Genomic DNA, 24,138 nt, shown 5'->3' with positions numbered 1-24,138 from the left:
TACCTATGTGCGTGTACTTATTAGGTAATGACTATCTGCTATCTGTTTACACATGTACTGCAATTAACTTATCGAACCTGTTACCTCTCAACCTGTCTGTATGTAGGTAGGTATATGACATAAATAGGTAGGTTGGTACATTGTAAGTTCGCTCATAGGTACGTAAAGGTATACTTACCTATTGTTCAATAGATCAGTTGCACTTACTTGGGTGATATTGTAAAGTCATAGAGCAGGAAAAATGAGGACCAACGGAATTTTTCTTTTTCTTCTACGACTTCTAGATCCCGAGATAAATCGATTTAAAAAATACCGGTAAATCGTGAACTTTGACGTCACGGCATAAGCTCCCGTAGGCGATGACGTCACATCAAATGTCCCGAGCAGAGCTCCCTCGCAGGCAATGCATTAATGTGTTTGTGCGCATACGTTTCTGCGCAGTTCTTTCTGCTCCTCTGCTAGCGCGCTTACATAGTGGCGCTACCGAACGGACGAAAAAAACAACTGCCGCAGTTCTTTCTGCTCCTCTGCTAGCGCGCTTACATAGTGGCGCTACCGAACGGACGAAAAAAACAACTGCGTAAAGTCTGTCGTCATCGTCACACATATTTGAACTCTTTCATTAGAACGGAAAATAAAAATTGAATTTTCGACCTTTTATTTTTTCGGAGTTTTGACCTCAGATTTGGAGTTTTCCAACTTTTTACATAGGAATCAACCATTTATTTATAATTTTAACCCATTTGCAACTGCTCCATTGGTAGCTTACCCGCCTACTTATCTTAACCTCACCCAGTATGAGTGGGGCTGGTTATTTATAATTTTTACCCATTTGCAACTGCTCCATTGGTAGCTTACCCGCCTACTTATCTTAACCTCACCCAGTATGAGTGGGGCTGAGAAAAGCCAGCAATACTCGATTGCCCACATGGTCACCCATCCGGATACCAACCACGCGAAACGTTGCTTAACTTCAGTGATCTATTGGGAACAAGTACCCCACATGGTCACCCATCCGGATACCAACCACGCGAAACGTTGCTTAACTTCAGTGATCTATTGGGAACAAGTACATTCAACATGCTGTGAGTCGCCCCTGAAGTCACTTCATTGGATTTAATTTACGCCCAAAATTTCTCCATGATTCTGCAATATGCTGTACACGAGTACCTGTTTCGATAAAACCTCGCTAGAGCGCAGCAGCTGTCGATAATTTTTTTCTGGCAGAGGATATGCTGTACACGAGTACCTGTTTCGATAAAACCTCGCTAGAGCGCAGCAGCTGTCGATAATTTTTTTCTGGCAGAGGGAAAAAAACCTCCTGAAAAAAACAACAACCCAGAAATCCAGTCCAGAAATTTGTGGAATGATGAGTGTCTACATTATTCTTGTGTAATTTTTTCTCAATTTCAAAAAGAAATGATCTTATTCTTGAAATTCGACAATGAACAATGCTTCCTTTTCAATAAAAACATTTACTACATATCGTTCATCAAATGACAGCGTTTGAAGGCAATTGAACCCCAAGTGTGTTTTTAACTAAAACTTCAAAAGTTCTATTGATGTAAAGGACAACTACATTCTGGATATGACAAAAATGGATTCAACGTCCAACGAAGTTCAGAAATTCAAAATATTGAGGTAAGTAAGTGTTTTGTTTTGGAAAAGATTTAGGTTTGTGTCCACAGTTATCAGAAAGTTCAATCTGTCACTGGATTGCACAACGGTGACACTGTCTGTGTTAGTGTGTTGTTTACATTCCCAACGTATATTTGCACTTTGGCTGTTTCCCAATTAGGAAATGAAATCATTTTGAGTTTTGTTTTCCATGTCAAGTTAATGTTAAATTGTCGTTTTCATAAACAGAAGTTTATTTAGCAATGGCTGGATAAGTTGCATGTGGAAGAATGTCGGCTAAGAGGCCAAGGTTAAACAGAAAGAAACCAAGGTGATTATATTACGAACCATCACATCCTACTCAATATGATGTTGGACATCTGAGCTTGTCTGTGTAATTGTATCTGTAACATTTTGTATAGGTGGCAATATAAATTAATCTAGGGCATTTTTGTTGCAGTGGGCACTGGAGATCCACCCACATATTGTATGATATGCACTTTTTGTAAATAACTTGACAACTTAACTTTCCGGAAAGCAACTTTACACCCAAAATTTCACAAAATTTTGATGTCACAGCTACCACCTATACCTACCAATAGTTATGCAATGTTTTTTTAAAGGTTTTCTTCTGCAATATTGTCATTACATCAAGCTCAATAAGTAGTGTACTTAATGGTTAGCACAGTAATCTTTGGATCTGCAGGTTGTTGGTTCAAATCATGAAATTATAATATGTTGTTGTTATTATTCAGGGAACAATGTTTTGTGACCATTCATGTTTAACACAATTAAATTTTCATATTGTCAAAAGATTGGCAAAATTATTCAGAAGCCATGACAAGAAAAAAAGCTCCTTTTTGTGTTCAGCCTAACCCTAAATCAACATTGGTCACCGCTGATTTGTGACAGCTCTTTTTTGTAGCAATTTTCCATTGATATTACATCTGAACAAGTACCAAAATATTTCTTAAAGTTAGACCAAATTTAAACTCAGGTTGAGGTCTTGGGCATAAATAAGTAACTCAATATAATTCATTTTTGTATTATGGCATAGTTATTAATTAATACAAATTCATTCAAATTGCAATGTCAACATCTTGTGGTGCACTAGTGACCTCAATCCTACAACCCCAATATTGTGGACTCGTGGGTTTTACCACAGTGGTATTGTGAATAGGGTCTACTGAATGCTGTGGTTAGTGTCTACCTAACTAGCTAAAAATACATCATACCAAAGTATATGTGTACTTTCCTTGTGGAAAACTGACCACTGCTTGAATAGAAACGGAATGGATCAGTGGTCAGTTTCCCAAACGGAAAATAACCCTTATCTAGTCATGTTCATATCAACATCGAAATATCTCTAGATGGGAAAGGAAACCCTAGTTCATTGAGTGTTTAGACAAATAGTTCAGGTCAGGAGTTGAGTCAAAACAAAATGTGCTATGAAGGGGTCCCTACCTACCACCAGGTTTCAAAAAGGTCTAACAAAGCCCAATATTCAATAACCAAATTTTCTTTCCATATTCAAGAATGTGAGGAAATCAATGATCAAATTTTATGTTGGGTGGAAGAGCTCACTATCCTGCCATTAAAACCTTTAAAAAAAATCGCCAATTTTCATGAACTTAGCATGAACCATTCAATACCTACATAGTTATTGTAAAATGGACTTTCTTTTAATCAGCATTCAAATACTTAGATGGTTGTCTAATTGTATAATCCAACTAGTTATTAACTTGTGCATTGCCAATTGGTTTATTGTTCTGGATCAATTACTCACCAATAGATACCACTTACCACATGTTAAACCATCTCTCTATTTTGGTGAGTTGATACATACCTGAAATACAATTAGCAATAAGTCAGTGGTCCATAACGCATTGCTAAACTTATTGGCAAGAATGTCAGGAGTTGCCAAGTGAAGCACCTAAATCAGATTAAATCTAAAGCGATCTAGGTAGGTACTTATCAGTAACCTGTTTCTCAAAGCAACTTTATAACTTCGCACATCACATTTCGCAATATTTCGTTCTCGGTACGGCTTTCTTTCTCCTATCCTGTTTTCTTTCGGGTCGATAAGACCTTGGTAGTTAGTTACGTATCTGCTACGGTCTTATCGTCCCCAACCCGAAAGAAAGACAGGATAGGAGAAAGCCAGCCGTTCCGAAAACAAACCTTACCTCTTTAGGATCCGCCCCGGGCGGGAATCGAACCATTGACCTAGCCTAGCTCTTTTCTATCTAAAGGTGTTTTACGAAGTTGTTACTTTTCAAGAAACGCATGAGGACGTCGATAAAATAATAGTCTAGCATGATTTTTCCTTCCAAGCCAGTTGTTACTGAGGAGGGCTTGAATTTTATTTCAAAAATCCGCTCGGATGGTTTTATCAAATTTCTAGGGTTTTAATCAAATTTCTCTTCGATCACAGATCACAGTGTGCCGTTTTGGGCAATTTCGCTCTCTAGAATGAGGCCTTTGTTTGGATAACCCTGAAATTTTTTTCATAGCAAATTGTAATTCAAATCGAGTGATCTTTGAAGTATGGTTTCATCGAGGTTTGTACTTTGCAAATTTTGCAAAATTTGATAACCACAGTTTAAATTTGATAATCAAATGCCTTCAAGCACACTCCATTTGTCAAGGGTCTGGGTTTACCTTGTCCTTGGGATCAATTTAATTTGAAGAAACCGTTTGCTGCTGAAAATCTGTAATGAAACAAAGAGTTGATTTTGCTGATCCAAACGTGTTACTCGGATGGATGACCATTCCTCGCCCATCTGATGAGGGACATACTACGGGATGGGCATGCTACGACACAGACCACATGCGTCTAATGTAGCAGTTGTTTCAGTGCTACGAAATAAAAACGGCGGTGAAACACTGGTCTATGTACTACGATTCTAACCAAATCCTTGTTTACTTTGTTCTCAGACCTAATGAAAAACTCAATGGTCTCAGCTTGGAATCGAACCCGGCACTCTTGACTGGAGGAAGCGGTTCCAACAGTGAAGATTTCGACAACTCTTCCCGCATCTTCAAGTGAGTCGAATTTTGCATAGAACGAACGAAGAGAGGTCTAAGTTTTTACGTGATGATTTTTCCGTGGTTGAATCGTTGATGGTTTGTTTGTTTCACTAAAACTCTGAAGCGGTCTGTCGGATTTTTATGAATTTTTCAAACATGTCTCCTATAAGATTTTGAATCATCCATCAAAGCCTTTGGGGACCCCTTACAAGCCCCCTAATGGGTGAATCCGAAAAAACTCATTAAAAAGGTTTTTCTTACTAGTACCTGGCTAAAATTAAAACCGCTACGTCAACCTTAACAGCGACTTACACTAGATTTCACCTATAGTTTTTCAGTCCCTAAAAGGCCTGTTAAGCTAACAGCCCGTTAAGTTCAATTTGAATAGACTTACTTAAAGACTGTTGAGCTAACAGAGTATTAGCGTTTAAAGAAATGAAAGAAAATCGTGAAACCTTATTTTAATTCAATGTTTATTGTTTCCTCACTCAGGTCGATCAACGATGTGCAGCGCTTCCTCGAGGTGAAACGATCCAAAGCGAGCACTGTGCTAGACCTGTTCACGACGTCATTAGAAGCTCAGCGCATGCGCCTCAAGTCGTACTGTGAGCGACTGATGTTCAAGGACCCCCTGGCTTACGGGCGGGAAGCGAAGGATATACTGTGGAAGAAGTGTTACTATGATGTGATTAATACGGCTAAGCTGTTGAGAAGCGTAAGTAGGCGCCCAAAACGGAGAACCAATGTGATTAATACGGCTAAGCTGTTGAGAAGCGTAAGTAGGCGCCCAAAACGGAGAACCAATGTGATTAATACGGCTAAGCTGTTGAGAAGCGTAAGTAGGCGCCCAAAACGGAGAACCAATGTGATTAATACGGCTAAGCTGTTGAGAAGCGTAAGTAGGCGCCCAAAACGGAGAACCAATGTGATTAATACGGCTAAGCTGTTGAGAAGCGTAAGTAGGCGCCCAAACTGGACTGTGTTTCTGAAAACAAATTTTTAAACCTGAATTTCACATGCCGTAAAATTTTGAGATCCCAATAACCATTATAAAATAGTTATACAAGGTTTTTCTTGTATAGTAGAAGAGGTTGTGTCAGAGAAAAAAAACATCAGTGTGATTATTCAATGAAAGGGATACACCGTCCTTCCTTTATTATTACAATAGTAATAACAAGCTGGATCCGTCCCTCCGGGAATTTTTTAGCCTTTAGTTTATTCGATCGTGATTAAAGAAAATCAGTACCTAATTTGTTTAATATTCAGTTTATTATTAATCTTGATTTGATTTTTCGATTTTCCTTTCATGTAATGATTTAAAATCAAGACTAGAGCCCGTTCTCCCTTTATTCCCAATATAAGGTTTAAGTCACCCATCCATTTATTGGCCTTGCTCGGCGTAGCTTAACATAGGTGACGCTAAAACCGGTCTTAAAATAACGACTGAAGTGTTATCTAAAACTTTCTCGCTTTGAGTTCATAGGTCGTCGCGACAAATTTCAAGATCAGAGCTCATTTGTGTGAGAAAATGTGAAAAAAAAATCCCCCAAAAATGTTCAATACATAAAGGAAATTTTCTCAATAGATTTTGTACCCGATCGGACCTCTCCTTCGGGGGCCCGGTAGGAGCAATTTTTTCGAGTTCTACACTGAAAAAAATTCTTGTAAAAAATTCTTGGGAGAATGACCTAAAGGCCAAGTTCCCGACATTTGAAAACAACATACCTGTTTGATTTCAGGATTCCCAGTGGCAACCAGACGAATTGTCGTGTGTTCAGATTCATCTGCAGTCAGGCATTGGACACTATCATCATATATTGAAGCGATTCCAGCAGGAATTCAACATCTCTTTTACTGGTAAGCAGGGTGTCTACCAGACTGGAAAACCGGGAATTGTCAGGGGAATTTCACGGAGACTGAAAAAGTCAGGGAATTGTCAGGGAATTTCTCACAAAATTGACAAAAATCCAAAAAAAAAAAAGTCAGGGAATTTTTCAAAGCCTAAAAATAAAAAAAAAAGAATTTTTGGTCCATAAAAAAGTATGCAACCTTGAAGGGGCAACTCATATTTTCTCAAAAAATTTTTGCCTGTGGCACTGTAATTTTGTGTTTTATAGAAATGTATTACGGGAAATTTTCAAAGCCTAAAAAATGGAAAAAGAATTTTTGGTCAGTAAAAAAAGTATGCAACCTTGAAGAGGCTACTTAAATTCTCTAAATTTTGCCTGCGGCACTGTAATTTTGTGTTCTATAGAAACGTATTGGGGGGGGGGATAAACAATACTTGTCTTATATGTACTTGTAGTGAATTTGATGGCACATTCGTTCTCTTTTGACAAAATTTTTGATGGCAAATTCGAGGGAATCAGGCTGTATGTCGTAAATTTTTGGTGTAAAAAAAGTGGATATAACTTTCGAAACTTTTTGATATTGACTTGTTACAAGTGCATATTTCGTGAACCATTATTCCTAGAACCCTTACATGTACACCAATTGATTTCTCGTGAAAAGTTACATAGGAAAGACTCCTTGGTCATCTTAAATACTCTAATGGAAACTCTTGTAAAAAAAAAAAATTGTGTTGAAATATTTGGAGATATCACAGAGAGGAGAGAGGTTTAGTGTAATATTCAGTTTATTATTATTCTTGATTTGATTTTTTTTTTATTTTACTTTCATGTAATGATTTAAAATCAAGACTAGAGTCCGTTCTCCCTTGATTCCCAATATCCCCCTGGTGCTGCGCTTGGTGGTATTTTGACCGCTTTTGGACGGATTTCGACCGTTTTTTGGCGGTTTTCAGCTATACTGATTAAACGATTAGAGATATGGTAAAAGTTAGGGTAAATCAATACTCAAATAAGCATCATTCAATAGGATAAGTGGATAAGGAAAGTCGTGTGATGTTCACACCAGATTTTTATATTACTATCGTAATAATAAAGGAAGGACGGGCTAAACAGTGACTTTTGAAAGTTCCCTTGCCTAAATTATACATAGGCGTTAGAGTTAATTTCAAAGTCACGTTGTTCTTCTAGGGTAGGGAATCTAGAATTTCATGCTGGTACATTGTACAATCATGTTGTGAATAACTGGTTGTAACTATTAACATCAACGAGTTTGATAAACGCCAGTGTGGGGGTTCCCTTGCCTAAATTATACATAGGCGTTAGAGTTAATTTCAAAGTCACGTTGTTCTTCTAGGGTAGGGAATCTAGAATTTCATGCTGATGGTACATTGTACAATCATGTTGTGAATAACTGGTTGTAACTAACATCAACGAGTTTGATAAACGCCAAGTGATAAGATTGGAAAATAATAAAAATGTTGTCTGTCAGTAAACAAAAGGCAGCTATCGATTCGTCCCAGAAGTCTATCCCTGTACGAACAAATTAACTACCGTGTAGACTACATTGATGCAAAATGTAAATTACAAAGAGTGTTCTCTACAGACTACAGACATAATACTGAACTGAGACTCATTTCCATGACGCTGCTCATTCAAGCAAGATGAAAAGACCTCCACCTTCTCCCTCTTCTTTTCTTCCTCCTGCTCTACTTACTCCTTTTCCACTCCTTCCTCGTTCCCTCTCTTCCTCGTCTATTCTATCCAATGTTCGCTTGAAAAATGAACTACAATAAAGAAACGAGAACAAGAAGATGAGAACGATAAGGGGAAAGAGGATGACTAAGAAGCAGAAGGTGGAGGAAGAAGAAAAACAAAACAAAACTAAAAGAAAATCGCAATGATGTTCTGATTGCACGTTTAAAGATGGCGCACACGATGTGTCACAAATTCAACCAGGTGAAAAACTTTTCCCAGAAACAAAAAAGACGCGACTCGATGACTTGACGATGTGCGAACTTTCCCCGAATTTCTCAACTGAGAATGCAACTTTGGGAGAAAGTTTCGCTGAAACCTGTGTATATCCGCAGGGGTAACACATAGCTGGAGTTAGAACATTTGCATTTGATGTAAATAACAAGTTGTGTGTTGAATTTATTGCCGCGCGACTCGATGACTTGACGATGTGCGAACTTTCCCCGAATTTCTCAACTGAGAATGCAACTTTGGGAGAAAGTTTCGCTGAAACCTGATGTGTATATCCGCAGGGATAACACATAGCTGGAGTTAGAACATTTGCATTTGATGTAAATAACAAGTTGTGTGTTGAATTTATTGCCATACCTACCTACTTGTAGTTGTGAGGTTCCTTTTTGCAAGTTTAACTCTCTTCCCGCTGTTTCCTTTGAGTTTCGCCGGAGGAAACTTGGCATAATTCTTTGATTTCAACTTCAACATGACATATTCACATCCCTTCCTACCTGTTCTATGTTGTGTGGTGTAGACTAGAGAGCAGACATAACGGTACTTATTGAGCCTGATGTATGTAAAGAAGACCTACAAGTTTAACTCTCTTCCCGCTGTTTCCTTTGAGTTTCGCCGGAGGAAACTTGGCATAATTCTTTGATTTCAACTTCAACATGACATATTTACATCCCTTCCTACCTGTTCTATGTTGTGTGGTGTAAACTACAGAGCAGACATAACGGTACTTATTGAGCCTTATGTATGTAAAGAAGACCTATGTAATCCTATAGACCTATGTATTTGAAATACATGGATATACCTCTCTTTCGTTAGGCCATTTTGGTCTATATTCTATATGGATATACCTCTCTTTCGTCAGGCCATTTTGGTCTACAAGGACCACGAGATATGATGAGAAACAAGAAAAGATACGAGCAGAAATACAGCAACCGACATCATGTTGTCGCTTGAAACCTATTGGTACGCCAGAAGTTCGCCCTATTTCCGAGGCACACCATACCTAGTAGAGAACTCTCGAGAATTACAAGTGACTTCTTTGGTCTACAAGGACCACGAGATATGATGAGAAACAAGAAAAGATACGAGCAGAAATATAGAAACCGACATCATGTCGCTTGAAACCTATTGGTACGCCAGAAGTTCGCCCTATTTCCGAGGCACACCATACCTAGTAGAGAACTCTCGAGAATTACAAGTGACTTCGTGGAGTTCGTGGGAAGTTTGTTTCTTTTTTCCTTCTTCGAGTGATAAAATGGCTTTTGTCTTTCGATATAAATCTTTCCTAAACTACTCCACCCTGCAATGTTTAACGGGTGTGAAAATCCACATCAAGATGAACTGTAGAGAGAAGAATGATTATCGTGCTTTGTTTTAGAGAGCTTTTCCATATGTTTTATCAGTAATGTAGTTGGGAAAATGCAATACCTATGGACTCTATGGAGCTGATGTACATCAGATGGCGATTGCAGTACAGAGCTGTCTAAACCCCAAACATAGAGACGAATAGGTGAATGCTTTTTATGCTTTCTAGAGTTAAGATCATATTGTGCAGATTTGTTAACCGTTTCACTACTAAAATACGAGTAACTAGGGCCTAGGGTATGGGAAATAAGAATTGATAAAATTAGGGAAAATCTGGAAAAGTTCGCCATCAAGGCTTTTGCGACAAGGATTGGGCAATCCCAGTAATTACTTGCAAATTTAATGTAGGTATTTACTTAAAAAAAAACAAACAAATATATTATTTTTTATTTATTATTATTTTCAGATCGGAGAAGTAAAGACAAAGGCACCGGCTCGGAGCTGGATCACTGGGCCTCCTCGTCCGTCTACTGCTGTCTCATCCACCTGGGTGATCTATCCCGCTACAAGCTCGACCTGTACCCCTCGCACTCTATGTCTCTACCGGCCTGCTACTACTACCAGGCCCTGTACTGGCGGCCGGCCTCGGGCCTCCCGCACAACCAACTGGCCACCCTGTACAACGCGCAGGCCGTTTATATTGATGCCACGTATCACTACTTCCGATGGTGAGTCAACTCGGGGATCCTCATCCGCGTCAGGATGACTTCTTGTAACCTTTTGTTCTGGTTGCTGGTGGCCCAGTGTTCGATCGTTGGTTTGATGGCCTTCAACTTGTTAGTGTTCGGGATGTGGTTCCACTGATTTTGCCACTCTGATTTAATTAGGAAGGAGATAAAAGGCTTCAGGTCCTCAGGAGTACACAGCTTGTAGGGATCAATGCTGGCAGCATTTCTTGCGGCCTCGTCGACTATCTCGTTTCCTCTTATGCCGCAGTGGGACGGGCACCACATGAAGGACACATTTTTGTTGTTCAGCTTGAGGAAGCTCCAGGTTGAATAAACTTTTGATATCAAGGGATTGGTGAATCTAATATTGAAGAGGGCTGTAAGGGAGCTTTTCGAGTCGGATACAATCAGGAAATGGTGATCAGGACTTTCCAGAATAGCCTCCAGGCACAAAAATATGGCCATCAACTCGGCAGAGAAGATGGAATTGACAGGATTGAGAAGAGTTGAATGAACCACATCACCTATACTGAAGGCGCAACTGGTAGAGTCCGGTGTTTTGGAGCCATCCGTAAAACAGATGGTATGGTTGGCATATTTGTTGTTGATGGTCTCACAGAACATCTTTTGATAGGCAACGGGAGCAGTATCAGACTTTTTGTTGTTGCTGAGACTTTGATCCACAGGGGGTGGGCAATTCAACCAAGGAGGAACAACCCTCATGTAGGGGGCAATTTTACTTGAATTGAGTAAGTTGGAGAAGGTTCCCCACTCCCGAAAGCGAACTTGAAGAGGCTTAGGCTTACTAACTGTGAAGATGATACGAGACATATCTTGTTGAAACAAAACTTTGTGGGCTGGGTTTGAGGGAGAAGCACCAATTTTTGATACATAATTTAACATTAACTTGGATCTTCTGAGTGATAGAGGAGGAATTCCAGAGTCTGCGTAAAGACTGACAACAGGACTAGTGCGCATAGCACCGGTGGCAATCCGAATACCTGCGTGATGTACTGTGTTAAGCTTGTTCAGTACATGATCTTTAGCAGACCCGTATATAAAGCACCCATAATCCAGGATGGGCAAGGTGAATGACTTGTAGAATCTCAGTAGGACGCTGCGTCTAACACCCCACTTTTTGCAGCTGACCATTTTCAAGGCATTAAGAGAGTTCAAGGCCCTATTTTTCACAGTCTGGACATGAAGAGACCAATTCATTTTGGCGTCCCAGGTCAACCCAAGAAACTTAGTGTTGTCAACAAATTTCAACTGGGAATCATTGTAGGTGAGAACGGGTGAGTTAGTTTTACGCAGTCGATTGAAATCTATGCAAACTGATTTGCCTGGATCTGTTGAAAATATTGTGCCGTTAATCTCAGACCACTTATGGATTTCATTCAAGGTATGTTGGAAACGCTGCAACAAAAGGTTCAGATCTTTTCCGCGGCTGATAATCAAGAGGTCGTCAATAAACAGCATGCTCTTTAGGGGCGGCTTGATGACATTAAAGATGTCGTTCATGAAAACAATGAACAGCAACGGAGACAATGATGAACCCTGAGGGATGCCATTTTTGAGGGTAAATTTATCAGATAGTCCACCGTTGCATTTGACAACAATTTCTCTATGAAGTAAAAAATTATACAGGTACTTTAACATATAGCCATCAATACCAAAGTGCTGTAGGGTTACAATTATCTTGCGCCGCCAAGTCACGTCAAAAGCCTTCTGGATATCAAGAAATGACGCTAAAGTATGCTCTTTTTGGGCGAAGCCTTTGGCAACTTCATTCTCTAGAATCACAAGATTGTCTACAGTAGAGCGCTTCAGCCGCCCTCCGCTTTGGAATGGGTTCAAAAGATTCTTGTTTTCGAGGGACCAAAATAATCTTTTGTTGACCATTTTCTCCATCAACTTACCAAGACAATTGAGTAAGGAAATTGGCCTATAGCTCGAGGATAATAAACGACTCTTGCCCGGTTTCAATATAGGAACAATGAGAGCTTCGCCCCAACATTTGGGGAAAACTCCATGACGCCAGATAATATTGTAAAATATTAGTAACTTTTCCAAGGCTCTAAATGGTAGATTCTTGATGAGAATGAATGAAATGCCATCAGGGCCGGCTGCTTTTGAGACGCAAGATGACAAAACGGTAGATAACTCAGCAAGGGTCAGAGGGCTGTTGTAGTCTTGCGTGTTACTAAAATCAAAAGCCACCGGAGTTGATTCACAGGATAGTTTGTGATTCAAGAAATTGTTTGAATAATGAGAATTGGATGAGACCGATGAAATAGAGCGATCAGTGTGTGAACTATGAAATGTGAACTGTGAAATGTGAATGAGTGAATGGATCTCGTTCTTATAATATAAGATTTTTGTTGTCCCCCCTTTTAGTTTTACAGTGTCGTTGATATTTTAGAAGTCTTGACAGAAAAAAAACTAATCTCTTATTCTGAGGGTTTCTTTTTATTAGAAACTTTTGGTTCTCTTTATTTCTATATTTTTCTCCGCCACCAAACAGAATAGTAGAGAGGTGTTTTAGGTGTTATTAGTTCCTTTTAATTCTAAAACCCTTCATTAGGTAAATAGTTTTCTTGATCTTCGTTCCTGATCCTTTTCTAATTCCTTTCTGGAGGGTTCTATGAAAAGTTATCGCCAATTTTATTCTTATTATTATTACTACTTGTTAACCTCTCGGTAGAGATTGCAAAAATTTGGCATTTTTCGGAGAAGAGTTTTTCCTTGGAGAAAATATTTCCCTACAATGTCATTGCTGGCTTCCAAGGCAGGACATAAGTTTAGGTGTGAGGAGTTCATAGGGGCATTCAAGGAACAAGTTGGAGGGTTGGGGGGTGATGGTTTTCCCTTAACATTTTTAATTTTATCCATAAATTATTTGATGTTTAACTTACTTGGGTCGAAATTTGAAGTCCTTTTGAGTTTGAGTTTTTTCAAAATTTTGAGCACAAAAATGAACTTTTTTTTTTTTTTCGAATGAGGCGCTTTAACATGTTAATTAATGTCGTTCGCGCCGGGTCTCGGTTATTTTATACCATGTGGTACAGGTTTAGGCGTTGGAGGTACGAAGTCACGTCAAAAGCCTTCTGGATATCAAGAAATGACGCTAAAGTATGCTCTTTTTGGGCGAAGCCTTTGGCAACTTCATTCTCTAGAATCACAAGATTGTCTACAGTAGAGCGCTTCAGCCGCCCTCCGCTTTGGAATGGGTTCAAAAGATTCTTGTTTTCGAGGGACCAAAATAATCTTTTGTTGACCATTTTCTCCATCAACTTACCAAGACAATTGAGTAAGGAAATTGGCCTATAGCTCGAGGATAATAAACGACTCTTGCCCGGTTTCAATATAGGAACAATGAGAGCTTCGCCCCAACATTTGGGGAAAACTCCATGACGCCAGATAATATTGTAAAATATTAGTAACTTTTCCAAGGCTCTAAATGGTAGATTCTTGATGAGAATGAATGAAATGCCATCAGGGCCGGCTGCTTTTGAGACGCAAGATGACAAAACGGTAGATAACTCAGCAAGGGTCAGAGGGCTGTTGTAGTCTTGCGTGTTACTAAAATCAAAAGCCACCGGAGTTGATTCACAGGATAGTTTGTGGTTCAAGAAATTGTTTGAATAATGAGAATTGGATGAGACTGATGAGAACTGAACAGCTAATGCATTAGCGATTGAGGGAGTGTCATAAAAAACGTGGGCAGGGTTGGACGGATCTTGTAAGGCAGTGATTTGCCTGGGTGAGTATTTGCCGCGTAGTTTGTTTATTTTATGAAACAACTCACCTGAGCTGGTAGATTGGTCTATTGAGGAAACAAAGTTATTCCAACTAGTAGATCTTTTCTCTTTGATGGTTTTCCTCGCTATGGCTCTGGCTTTCTTAAACTCAATTTTGTTTTCCAATGTGGGGACTCTTCTAGCTTTACGAAGCCATTTCCTTCGGGCCTTAATTACTTTCTTAACATCATCGTCCCACCATGGAACCGGAAGCCTGTTGGTAGGTATTCGCTTCGCAGGTATAGATTCCTTGGCGGCACTGATGATATTTAGATATCATCGTCCCACCATGGAACCGGAAGCCTGTTGGTAGGTATTCGCTTCGCAGGTATAGATTCCTTGGCGGCACTGATGATATTTAGAATAATGTCGGATAACAATTGGTCAACATTTGGTGGGCTCGATGTGTCAGGGCTAATGTTGATGAAATCGAGGTCGATTTTGGATCTAAATAGTTCCCAATTAGCTTTTTCATAATTCCATATTATTGGAAGATTCACGTTAGTGTTAGCACTTGGTACTGGATGGTCATGTGTTAAGAGAATGGGAAAGTGGTCGGAGAAACATAAGTCATCCGTAACCGTCCACTTGAGGTCAGGGTAGATTGAGGAGGAACAGAATGTAAGGTCGATAGCTGATTCTGTACAGTAGGAGAGGTTGAAGTGAGTAGCTTCGCCAGTGTTTAGAAGGTTCAGGTCACTGTGGTTAAGCATGAACCGCTCAACTTCTTTTCCCTCGGACGTTAAGGTTAAACTACCCCATAAGGGGTTGTGGGCATTAAAATCGCCCAGTATAATGAACGGACTTGGTAATTGTCTCTTAATAGCGGTAAGGTCAGGCTCGGAATAACGAATGGACTGAGGAGTATTGGGTGTATAGATATTACAGATGGAAATAGGTTGAGGGATAACGAATAGACTGAGGAGTATTGGGTGTATAGATATTACAGATGGAAATAGGTTGAGGAGGTTGTGGGCATTAAAATCGCCCAGTATAATGAACGGACTTGGTAATTGTCTCTTAATAGCGGTAAGGTCAGGCTCGGAATAACGAATAGACTGAGGAGTATTGGGTGTATAGATATTACAGATGGAAATAGGTTGAGGAAACTGGGGGATCTTAACTTGGACGGCGGTACACTGAAGATTGGAGTTTATGATAAGCTGCTTAGAAAAGCAGGAGTCATGGATGTAAGTGCACACGCCGCCACAAGCTACTCTCCCGCCAGTGTAATCTTGTCTGTAGAGATCGTATCCCCTGAGCTTAGGGTCTCTGTCTGGAAGTAAGTGAGACTCCTGTATACAAATTACGAGGGGAGAAAAATTCTTAACGAGGCATTTCAGTTCGCTAAAATGAGTGGATAAGCCGTTACAATTCCACTGCAAGATAAAATTAGTCATTGCAAGACCAATCACAAAAATGATTTTGAAAAGATATGTTGGGAATAGAAGCATTGAGAGGTTGAATATATAGACCAAGATCGACATGTAGTGCAGCTGGGGCTGTGGGTGGATAGTTGGATGGATTGGAGAGTGTGCAGGAATCTTAAATCGAGATAGGTTACAAGTAAAACCATCCATGTTGAACTGCGTCTTCAGAGGAAATCTTGAAGCCGTCTCAGGAATAATAACATCGTTCAAAAAAAAAAAAAAAAAAAAAAAAAAAAAAAAAAAAAATGAAGAGGTATGTAACTTAATGGTAATACACACAATAACATAGGACACATACATTACACGTACACACAGTAAGAAAATCAACTTCCGCGTGTCTTGACTTGGTAGCAAAATCTTCCAATCTAGTCGGGATGAAGTCTCCCATAGAAGGGCAGGAATCAGGATACAGGGGTAGAGTAGGATGTAGGAGTAACATTTGGTAGGTATATTGACCATTCGTCCCACACATATTAACATCAATCTGTGTGGAAGATAATGTAGGTAGATAGGAGTGCAGGATACAGAATGGAAATTTCGTTAATCTTCTGGACATTGAATGAGTAAGGAGTCGTGTACATGCCGCCATAAGAGATGAAGATATCCAAGTAGGGAAATAGGAAGGTACCCACTTATTCTGGACATTGAATGAGTAAGGAGTCGTGTACATGCCGCCATAAGAGATGAAGATATCCAAGTAGGGAAATAGGAAGGTACCCACTTTTAAGGATTGAAACTTGGGATAGTTGTAAGGAACATCTTGAATATATAGACCAAGATCGACATGTAGTGCAGCTGGGGCTGTGGGTGGATAGTTGGATGGATTGGAGAGTGTGCAGGAATCTTAAGTCGAGATAGGTTACAAGTAAAACCATCCATGTTGAACTGCGTCTTCAGAGGAAATCTTGAAGCCGTCTGAGGAATAATAACATCGTTCCAGAAGAGGAGGAAGGAGGAAAAAAAAAAATGAAAGAGTTACGATTGTAGAGATGTAGAGGCAGGAGGAAATCAGATTTGTGAAAGGTCCGATTCAGAGTCCGAGAACATAGAATCGGTATTCACGGGTACAGACTGAGTAATAGAGGAGGTGGGGGGAACGACCTTGGACTCGGAGTTAGTGTGAGTGAGAAGGGCTTTTCTCAAATTCTTCAAGCGGTTTATTACTTTGGTATCAAGAGAGGATGATTCATCCGTAATGATATTCGTGAGCACTGAAATTACCACGTTCAGATCCATTCCATAATCGTCTGTAATAATTTCCAGTTTCCTTTTGGAACTTTTAAGATCGCGGACCAAGTCGACAAACACTGACGCGTCAATTGAGGGTTCACACTTCTCAATGACCGGAACCAAACACTGGAGCACATCACTCTTGGTCGACGACACACAAGGTTTTTTATCGCCATTTGTAGGAGGAGGGGACTGAGTGTGTGCCCGCTTTTTACAAATATCCTGATTGGTTTCCATCGGGGAAGGAGCAGGCATATTTTCTATGATAACCTCAGTGGAACCAGTAGCCGTGGGAACTTGGGACGGAGCCTCCTGGCTTTGAATATTTCCGCCGTCTGGCAACTGATTCTGACACTGGACATTTGAATTGGAGACAGGAACAATCTGAGCTTCTTTTGAGCTGACAGAAACATTAGGAAGGGGTGAGACTGCAGTAGTAGGAGTTTTGCTCTCGAATGATGGTAGAAACGCACTTATGATCATTCTTGATTTGATTTTACTTTCATGTAATGATTTAAAATCAAGACTAGAGCCCGTTCTCCCTTTATTCCCAATATAATGTTGAAGTGACCCATCCATTTATTGGCCTTGCTCGGCGTAGCTTACCATAGGGGACGCTAAAACCGGTCTTAAATTACGACTGAAGTGAAAAACTTTCTCGTTTTGAGTTCATAGGTCGTCGCGGCAAAGTTCAAGATCAGAGCTCATTTGTGTGAGAAAATGTGAAAAAAAAATCCCCCAAAAACCAGTTTTTTTTTTTTTTTCTTTCTTTCTTTTTGGTTTTCCACACTTATGATGGCGTCATTCCTGGTGTAGGAACCACGTGACTCAAAAGTGGAAGGATCAAGGCGCTCTTGAACAGAGACATTTTTGACTGGGCAACTCTTGATCAGGTGGCCCTCCGCGTTGCAGTTGAAACATTTGACTTTGTCAATAACGACAAAGATCTTATAGTTTGTGTTGTCGTAGTATAAACCAAAAGAAGATGGCAGGTCGTCAATAGATTCGACAAACACGGTGCGTCTGAAGCCAATAAGATGGCCGAACCGCTCATTTCGAGATCCCAAGTTAACGAATTTTATTTGAGAAACAACCTTGGTATATTTTGACAGTTCATTGATTAACATAGAATCAGGAACTCCAGGCTCAACATTACATAGAAATATCTTATGTCCGATATCGACAAGTTTCTTCACTATTAAGGGTTTACTATCAATTACTACCTGGGGATGGTTTTCATACAGTTTTATCACTTCAGCTTCACTGGTGAGGTAGAATTTGACAATATCGTTATTTTTGCCTGCAAATACCATTTTTTCATCACCTACTAAATCGCCGACGGCGCATAGGTATTTGTCTTTCGTGTTCCTGGTAAAAAGACCTTTAATTTGATATATAGGTCGACCAGGTTTGGATAAGTCCTTCTATAAGGACAGACAGACAGACACTGAAGCGAATACAATAGTCCGTCCCTTATACCTTTTTTTTTTAATAATAAAGGAAGGACGGGCTAAAAACTGATTATCGAAAATTTTGACCTTAAACATCCGAATCGTAGATAAAAACCCCCGTAACTAAAGAGCTTAGCCTTTGTACGGTGCCTTTTTAAACCCCTTATTGCAGGATCCACAGAGTGAGTTTAAACCCTGAAGTTGAACTCTTAGATTGAACAATCTGACAGGATGAAATTTTTCGAAATCAACCAATCAGATTGTTTAATCCAAAAGTTAAACTTAAACCAAGTTCAAACACAGATTGTGACCCCGGTCATTTAAGTGATTTGATGAATATGTAATGTACTTCCTCGTTTTCCTACAGATGAGGATCTGGAGCATCGCACATCGCTTCACAAGGATAGTCACGAGGACTCTGAGGAAGAGATCTTGTTTGATTTGAACTTATCGGATGATGAGGGAGATCGGAACCTTAAGGATAGTAAGTATCTAAACTGTAAGCCTTCTACCAATTCTACCAATAGACCAGTAAGTTTACTTAGGTGAGGTTTTCAAAGAGCAGACAAAATGAGGAACTAGGGAACTTTTCTTTTTCTGCTACGACTTCCAGATCCGGAGATAAATCGATTTAAAAGGAAATACCGGTTAATCTTATTCACTGACGTTAAATCAACTCTCAAGCAGCAGTAGTGTAATGTGTTTGTGCCTTGTGCGCATGCATTTCTGCGCCTGTCAGGTCTACCTGATAGTGAGTGGCTGGTCTGATAAATGTCCCATCAAAGCCCTGGATAAAACTACCTAAGTCTTAAACTACTCCTTTTACAGAATTGAAGTTGGATAACGAACCCGGGTCTCTGGACGAGAAGGACGATGACACTGGCTCGCTAACCGAGAGCTGTTTCAACGAAAAAGAAACACAAGGTGTTGTTCTCAAGAGTTTCATTCAGCTGTGTGAAACAGAGAACCTCATTCAAACCATCCGAGTAAGTCAAAAAAAGTCCGGTTTATATGGGATCCAAGGAGCTCTTCTTGTATCCCTATTATTAAGGAGTTTGTTTGAAGAAAGTCCAAGCCTTGAAATATAAATCAGTTCTCATGTAATGTACAGAACTGTCGCCTTAGAAACAAAAACCATATATTTTAGATCTGAGTCAATATACATCATTTTAGAATGCCTACAAAAAATGTTAATTTTAAGGTTGATACTGTTTGAGGTTTGATAGAGGGAACGGTAACAACGGAGGTGTTATCGTCCCGAAATCGAAGAGAGAAGAAAGACAGGATAGGAAAAAGTCAGCCGTTCCGAGAACGAACATTATCCCTTCAGGATAAAATCCGCCCCGGGCGGGAATCAAACCCGCGGCCTAGCGCTTACAAGGCAGACGCGCTACCCTCCAAGCTAACTAGGCTGGCGTAAACCATTTGATCGTTGGCTGGCTTCTCCAATCTAAATACATAGGCAATTGATTTCTTGGTTACCTCTCTCCAGGTGTTCGTTGATTGGCTCTCGTTCGACCACTCGGTGCTCCTCTTCCCTTCCCCCCACGTGGAGACCTTCATGCGTGGTTACGCCTCGCTTCTCAGACAATGAACCACTATACTTCACCCCATTTTGTGGACGGGAAATATGACCTGATGAGATAAAACTCATATCCCAACTTGATTAGAAAGCTGACCCTAGGGGTATAATTAGTATTTACGGAATACCTGTCTGTATTCCGTGTGATTTACACATCTATTGAAAGAACGAAGTAAATTAGGTCAATTAGGAAATTTTTAGAACAGAAATGCGCTGATTTTTGGGTCCCATGAAGTCCCATCACCGGTTTTATAGAATTTAATAGGCCAGATGTGAGTTCTCCAGTAAGTTATTGAACAAGTAGGTCACAGTTTTCTCCTCTCCTGGAGATTCTCATGAGCATTGATCAAGCAATACCTAACGCTCTTTTTTTACCACCTACAGAACCACATTAAATGCTAATAGATTCAAAATTTCAAACAATAAATAATGTAAATTTACCTTTTTCCCCCAAAAAAGCAGCTCATTTTAGGTATTCCGTACATGGGAATGTGTATAAAACCCGCGTACTCCTATACTAAAGGCAATAAACAAGGATTATTAGCACTCGGGAGGACGGAATGTCTACAAAAGGAATAACAAAAATGTTGCCATGGCAACCAATGAAAAGCGAGAAAAATCTATTCAAATGAACCCACTAAAAAAGGTAAAAAAAAGTCTTTTTACTGCATTTTAATGCAGTTTAACGCTCGAAAATCGAAAAGAACACAATAAAAAGTCACTATGCAAGAATTCACAATAGTCTGAACACTTTTTCCACAAAAAAAAATTAGAAAATAACACGGAGAAAAAATCGACGTGTCAACGCGAGAAAACTATAACCGGGAATGGAGTATATTTCTTGAATTCCGGCCAAAGAACACTTTTGATATAAATAGTAAATCGAACCCCTCTGCAAAATTCGAGCGACCTCAGGCTAGATGCAAAGTCCTGAGAACCGCTAATGCCTTTTGTACTTTTTGAAGATTTAAGTGAGCCTAATTTAATTTAAGCTCTGAATAGCAGAACTTTGTCCTTGAATAACGGGCGAATCGTTAATTTCTGGGAACTCTGTCCACGGTTTTAATCAACGTAAATTATTGAACCTCTCTGTGAACCTTGAAGGACTTGTTCCAAAATTCCGCGAAAAACGAAACCTTTTTGAATTTTTCAAAATTTTTGTCTTAAAAAGCTGTACATTTCTCCCGGGCCCAGAAATAATTTTGATCACCTACTTAGATATTACAGGCTTTGTTAAAAACTGATTAAGATGAAAACCACAACTTATTTTCTCTTCCCCTCTGTTTCTCCCCGTCAGTTTGAACTCACCCAAGCCGTTCGAGGGCGCCGTATGCAACCTACGCATCCTGGCGGATAAGAACCGTCAACGCATGCGTCAAAACAGCACCGCAGACAGCATCCCCGTGTACAAGCTACTTGTGGAACATTTCGTACATCTGAGTTATACGCTGTACTACGATCTACCGCTCAAACCCGAGTCCAAGGAGGTAAGTTATAGCGCATGCGTCAGAATAGTAACGCATGCGTCAGAATAGTAACGCATGCGTCAGAATAGTCCGAACGACAAGTGTAAACGGGATTTAAATGCAAATCCGTCGAGTTAAAACCGAGAAATCACTCCGTTCGTTCATTGATGTCAAGATGTCATGCTTCTACTTTCTACTCCTCAGGTGTTTGTGTCTTACTTGGAGTCATGTCTGAGCGACATGCTGGCTGTCACGCATCACGCTCCCTGTACACAGTGGATGGATCAGTCAGGGGAATGTTCTACGCTCATGTCCTACACGCATATAGACTGTACACATTTGTTGCCATGGATACAGCGCGCGGTGCGCAGAGCGCAGGACCAATGTTTGGATTCGCGCTCACTCATGAAGCTGATGGCGACGCTGTTTCTGCTCAGCTATCGGTCCAAGAAACACAGTGAGTATTGACACGGACTAGTACACGTATTTTCAACTGTTTATGCGGGCCACATGGTACATTGGCAGGTACTGGCGAACATTATTCTGCTTTCTGCATAGAATGGGTTTTTAGCCCGTACCTGGGGGCTTGGAGCCCCCTTACCTTTCTTGCAGCCCCCTGGGTGTTGGGTGGGGGAAGGTAGTGGTTTGTACTTAGCGGGCCACATACACAGGGGAGCAGGTACGTATCCAGACTTTTCTTGAGGGGATTGAGGGTGGATGCTCCATTTTCTAAGTCCACCCCATAGTAAAAGAGCAGAAATCAAGTCCGAGAGGGCACACTCTAAAAGCTTTGTGGGCCATAAAAAGGGATACTAGAATAGAATAAAATAGAATATACCCTGTTTATACTACCAGAATGAGACTGAAAAGTCCCTTTACTCCCGCAGTCTAAACAAGGTCTCATGTATTTGGTACAAAATAGGTGTATTTTTTTTTTATATAAATTAAAACCTTGCTTAAATTAAATAAAAAAAAAAAATCGTGTTTTTTCTAGTGGTGTTTCTTCCTTATCCTTAATAAAGGGCCCCCCGTTATTTAGCGCTCCATTTCAAATGGTTTCCCTCCCCTGTTATTTCACCATGGTTTCTCTCCCTGTTATTCCACAGACAGCAAAAAGCACGGTGTCTGTCTGGCGGCTCACCTACCAGCTAATGAGTCTCCTGTTGACCGCCACCGTGGACAAGTTGCGCCAGTTGATAGCCGCCGCCGAGATCGAATCCGCGACCCCCGGATGGAAGAGCGGTCAGGATAAGAATGGAGGTGACGAGGATGGGTGAGGAGGACATCAAGAAGATCCTGGGCGGATGTAGAGGAGGAAGTTGAGGAGGCGGTTTGGTCCAATGAGTCGTTGAGTAAGTAGACTATTGGGTTCAGTTAATAGAATAGATATAAGGAAGGATACCTTGTTATTCACTGCCCAAAAAGGACTTAAATTCCCTTTAACTCAGTAGTCTAAACGAGGTCTATACGAGACCTTTAAAAAGAACTTGCGCTGAACTTAGAACAAGCTGGGTCCGTCCCTCCGCGGGAGAATTTTTTAGCCCGTAGTCTATTCGCATCGTGCTCTAGAGGAAAAGCTCAGTAGCCTATGTACCTACCTAATTTGTTTAATATTCACCCTCTCTCGCCGCTCCTCTCCTCCTTGATTCGGATTTACTTTCATGTTATATTAAACAAGACTAGGAGCCCGTTCTCGGACAAAATTTGCAACACACCATTTTTCGTGTTCCTGGTAAAAGACCTTTAATTTGATATATAGGTTCGACCAGGTTTGGATAAGTCCATTCTATGGCGGACAGGACCGACCGGACAGAGTGGACAGGACACCGAGGCGAATTTACAATAGTCCGTCCCTATAACATTTTTATTACTATTGTAATAAAAAGGAAGGACGGACTAAAAAAGGAATATTTGCTTTCCCCCGTTTTCCTACAGATGAGGATCTGGAGCATCGCACATCGCTTCACAAGGATAGTCACGAGGACTCTGAGGAAGAGATCCTGTTTGATTTGAACTTATCGGATGATGAGGGAGATCGGAACCTTAAGGATAGTAAAGTAGTCACTTTACAAGGATTTAGTAAGTAGTTCCACCTTTACAAGATAGTAGTTAGTCGCTTTACAAGATAGATAAGTAGTCGCTTTACAAGGATAGTAGTAGTCACTTTACAAGGGATAGTAGGTAGTCGCTTTACAAGGCATAGTAAGTATTGTCGCTTTACCAAGGATTTAGTAAGTAGGGTAGTCACTTTACAGGATAGTACAGTAGTCACCTTTACAAGGATAGTAGGTTAGTCGGCTTTACAAAGGATAGTAAGTAGTCGCTTTACAAGGATAGTAAGGGTCGCTTTACAAGGATAGTAAGTAGTCGCTTTTACAAGGATAGTAAGTGAGTCGCGTTTACAAGGGATAGTAAGTAGTCGCTTTACCAAGGATAGTAATAGTCGCTTTACAAGGATAGTAAGTAGTCGCCTTTAAAGGATAGTAAGTAGTCGCTTTACAAGGATAGTAAGTACTGGTAGTCACTTTACCAGGCGATAGTAAGTATCTAAACTGTAAGCCTTGTCCACAATAGACCAGTAAGGTTTACTTAGGTGAGGTTTTCCAAAAGTAGCAGAAAAAATGAGAACTAGGGAACTTTTCTTTTTTCGCTTACGATTCCAGATCCCC

At 40.2% G+C, this 24,138-nt stretch overlaps 2 protein-coding genes and 1 long non-coding RNA gene across 5 annotated transcripts; 2 read left to right on the top strand and 1 right to left on the bottom strand.

Annotated features, from left to right (window-relative positions):
* The first annotated feature begins 1,330 nt into the window (after nt 1-1,330).
* Nucleotides 1,331-22,736, top strand: LOC103518866 (protein SMG5-like). Of its 3 annotated transcripts, none has more exons than XM_008483949.3 (8): nt 1,331-1,641; nt 4,555-4,662; nt 5,140-5,362; nt 6,387-6,504; nt 10,249-10,510; nt 21,301-21,490; nt 21,674-21,926; nt 22,576-22,736. In XM_008483949.3, the coding sequence occupies exons 1-8, from the start codon at nt 1,589-1,591 to the stop codon at nt 22,719-22,721; spliced, it is 1,353 nt and encodes a 450-aa protein (XP_008482171.1). In that variant the 5' UTR covers nt 1,331-1,588; the 3' UTR covers nt 22,722-22,736. The 3 variants fall into 3 exon arrangements, with proteins under 3 accessions (XP_008482171.1, XP_026686343.1, XP_017303452.1); XM_026830542.1 differs by lacking the exon at nt 1,331-1,641 and adding an exon at nt 1,818-1,948; XM_017447963.2 differs by lacking the exon at nt 1,331-1,641 and adding an exon at nt 3,996-4,178.
* LOC113471412 lies at nt 16,737-18,312 on the bottom strand. The gene is made up of 2 exons (XM_026830544.1): nt 17,761-18,312; nt 16,737-17,443 (listed from the first exon to the last, which is right to left on the bottom strand). The coding sequence occupies exons 1-2, from the start codon at nt 18,281-18,283 to the stop codon at nt 16,749-16,751; spliced, it is 1,218 nt and encodes a 405-aa protein (XP_026686345.1). The 5' UTR covers nt 18,284-18,312; the 3' UTR covers nt 16,737-16,748.
* Nucleotides 22,737-22,760: 24 nt separating the features above from the next.
* Nucleotides 22,761-23,510, top strand: LOC113471413. The gene is made up of 2 exons (XR_003394125.1): nt 22,761-22,821; nt 23,405-23,510. It is a non-coding gene; the product is annotated as an uncharacterized LOC113471413 (long non-coding RNA).
* Nucleotides 23,511-24,138: the final 628 nt, after the last annotated feature.

Source organism: Diaphorina citri, unplaced genomic scaffold (assembly GCF_000475195.1).
Source record: "Diaphorina citri unplaced genomic scaffold, Diaci psyllid genome assembly version 1.1 scaffold2398, whole genome shotgun sequence".
Lineage (NCBI taxonomy): Eukaryota > Metazoa > Arthropoda > Insecta > Hemiptera > Psyllidae > Diaphorina > Diaphorina citri.
The sequence above is the reverse complement of the archived record's forward strand: the minus strand, read 5'-3'. Positions and strand labels throughout refer to the sequence as shown.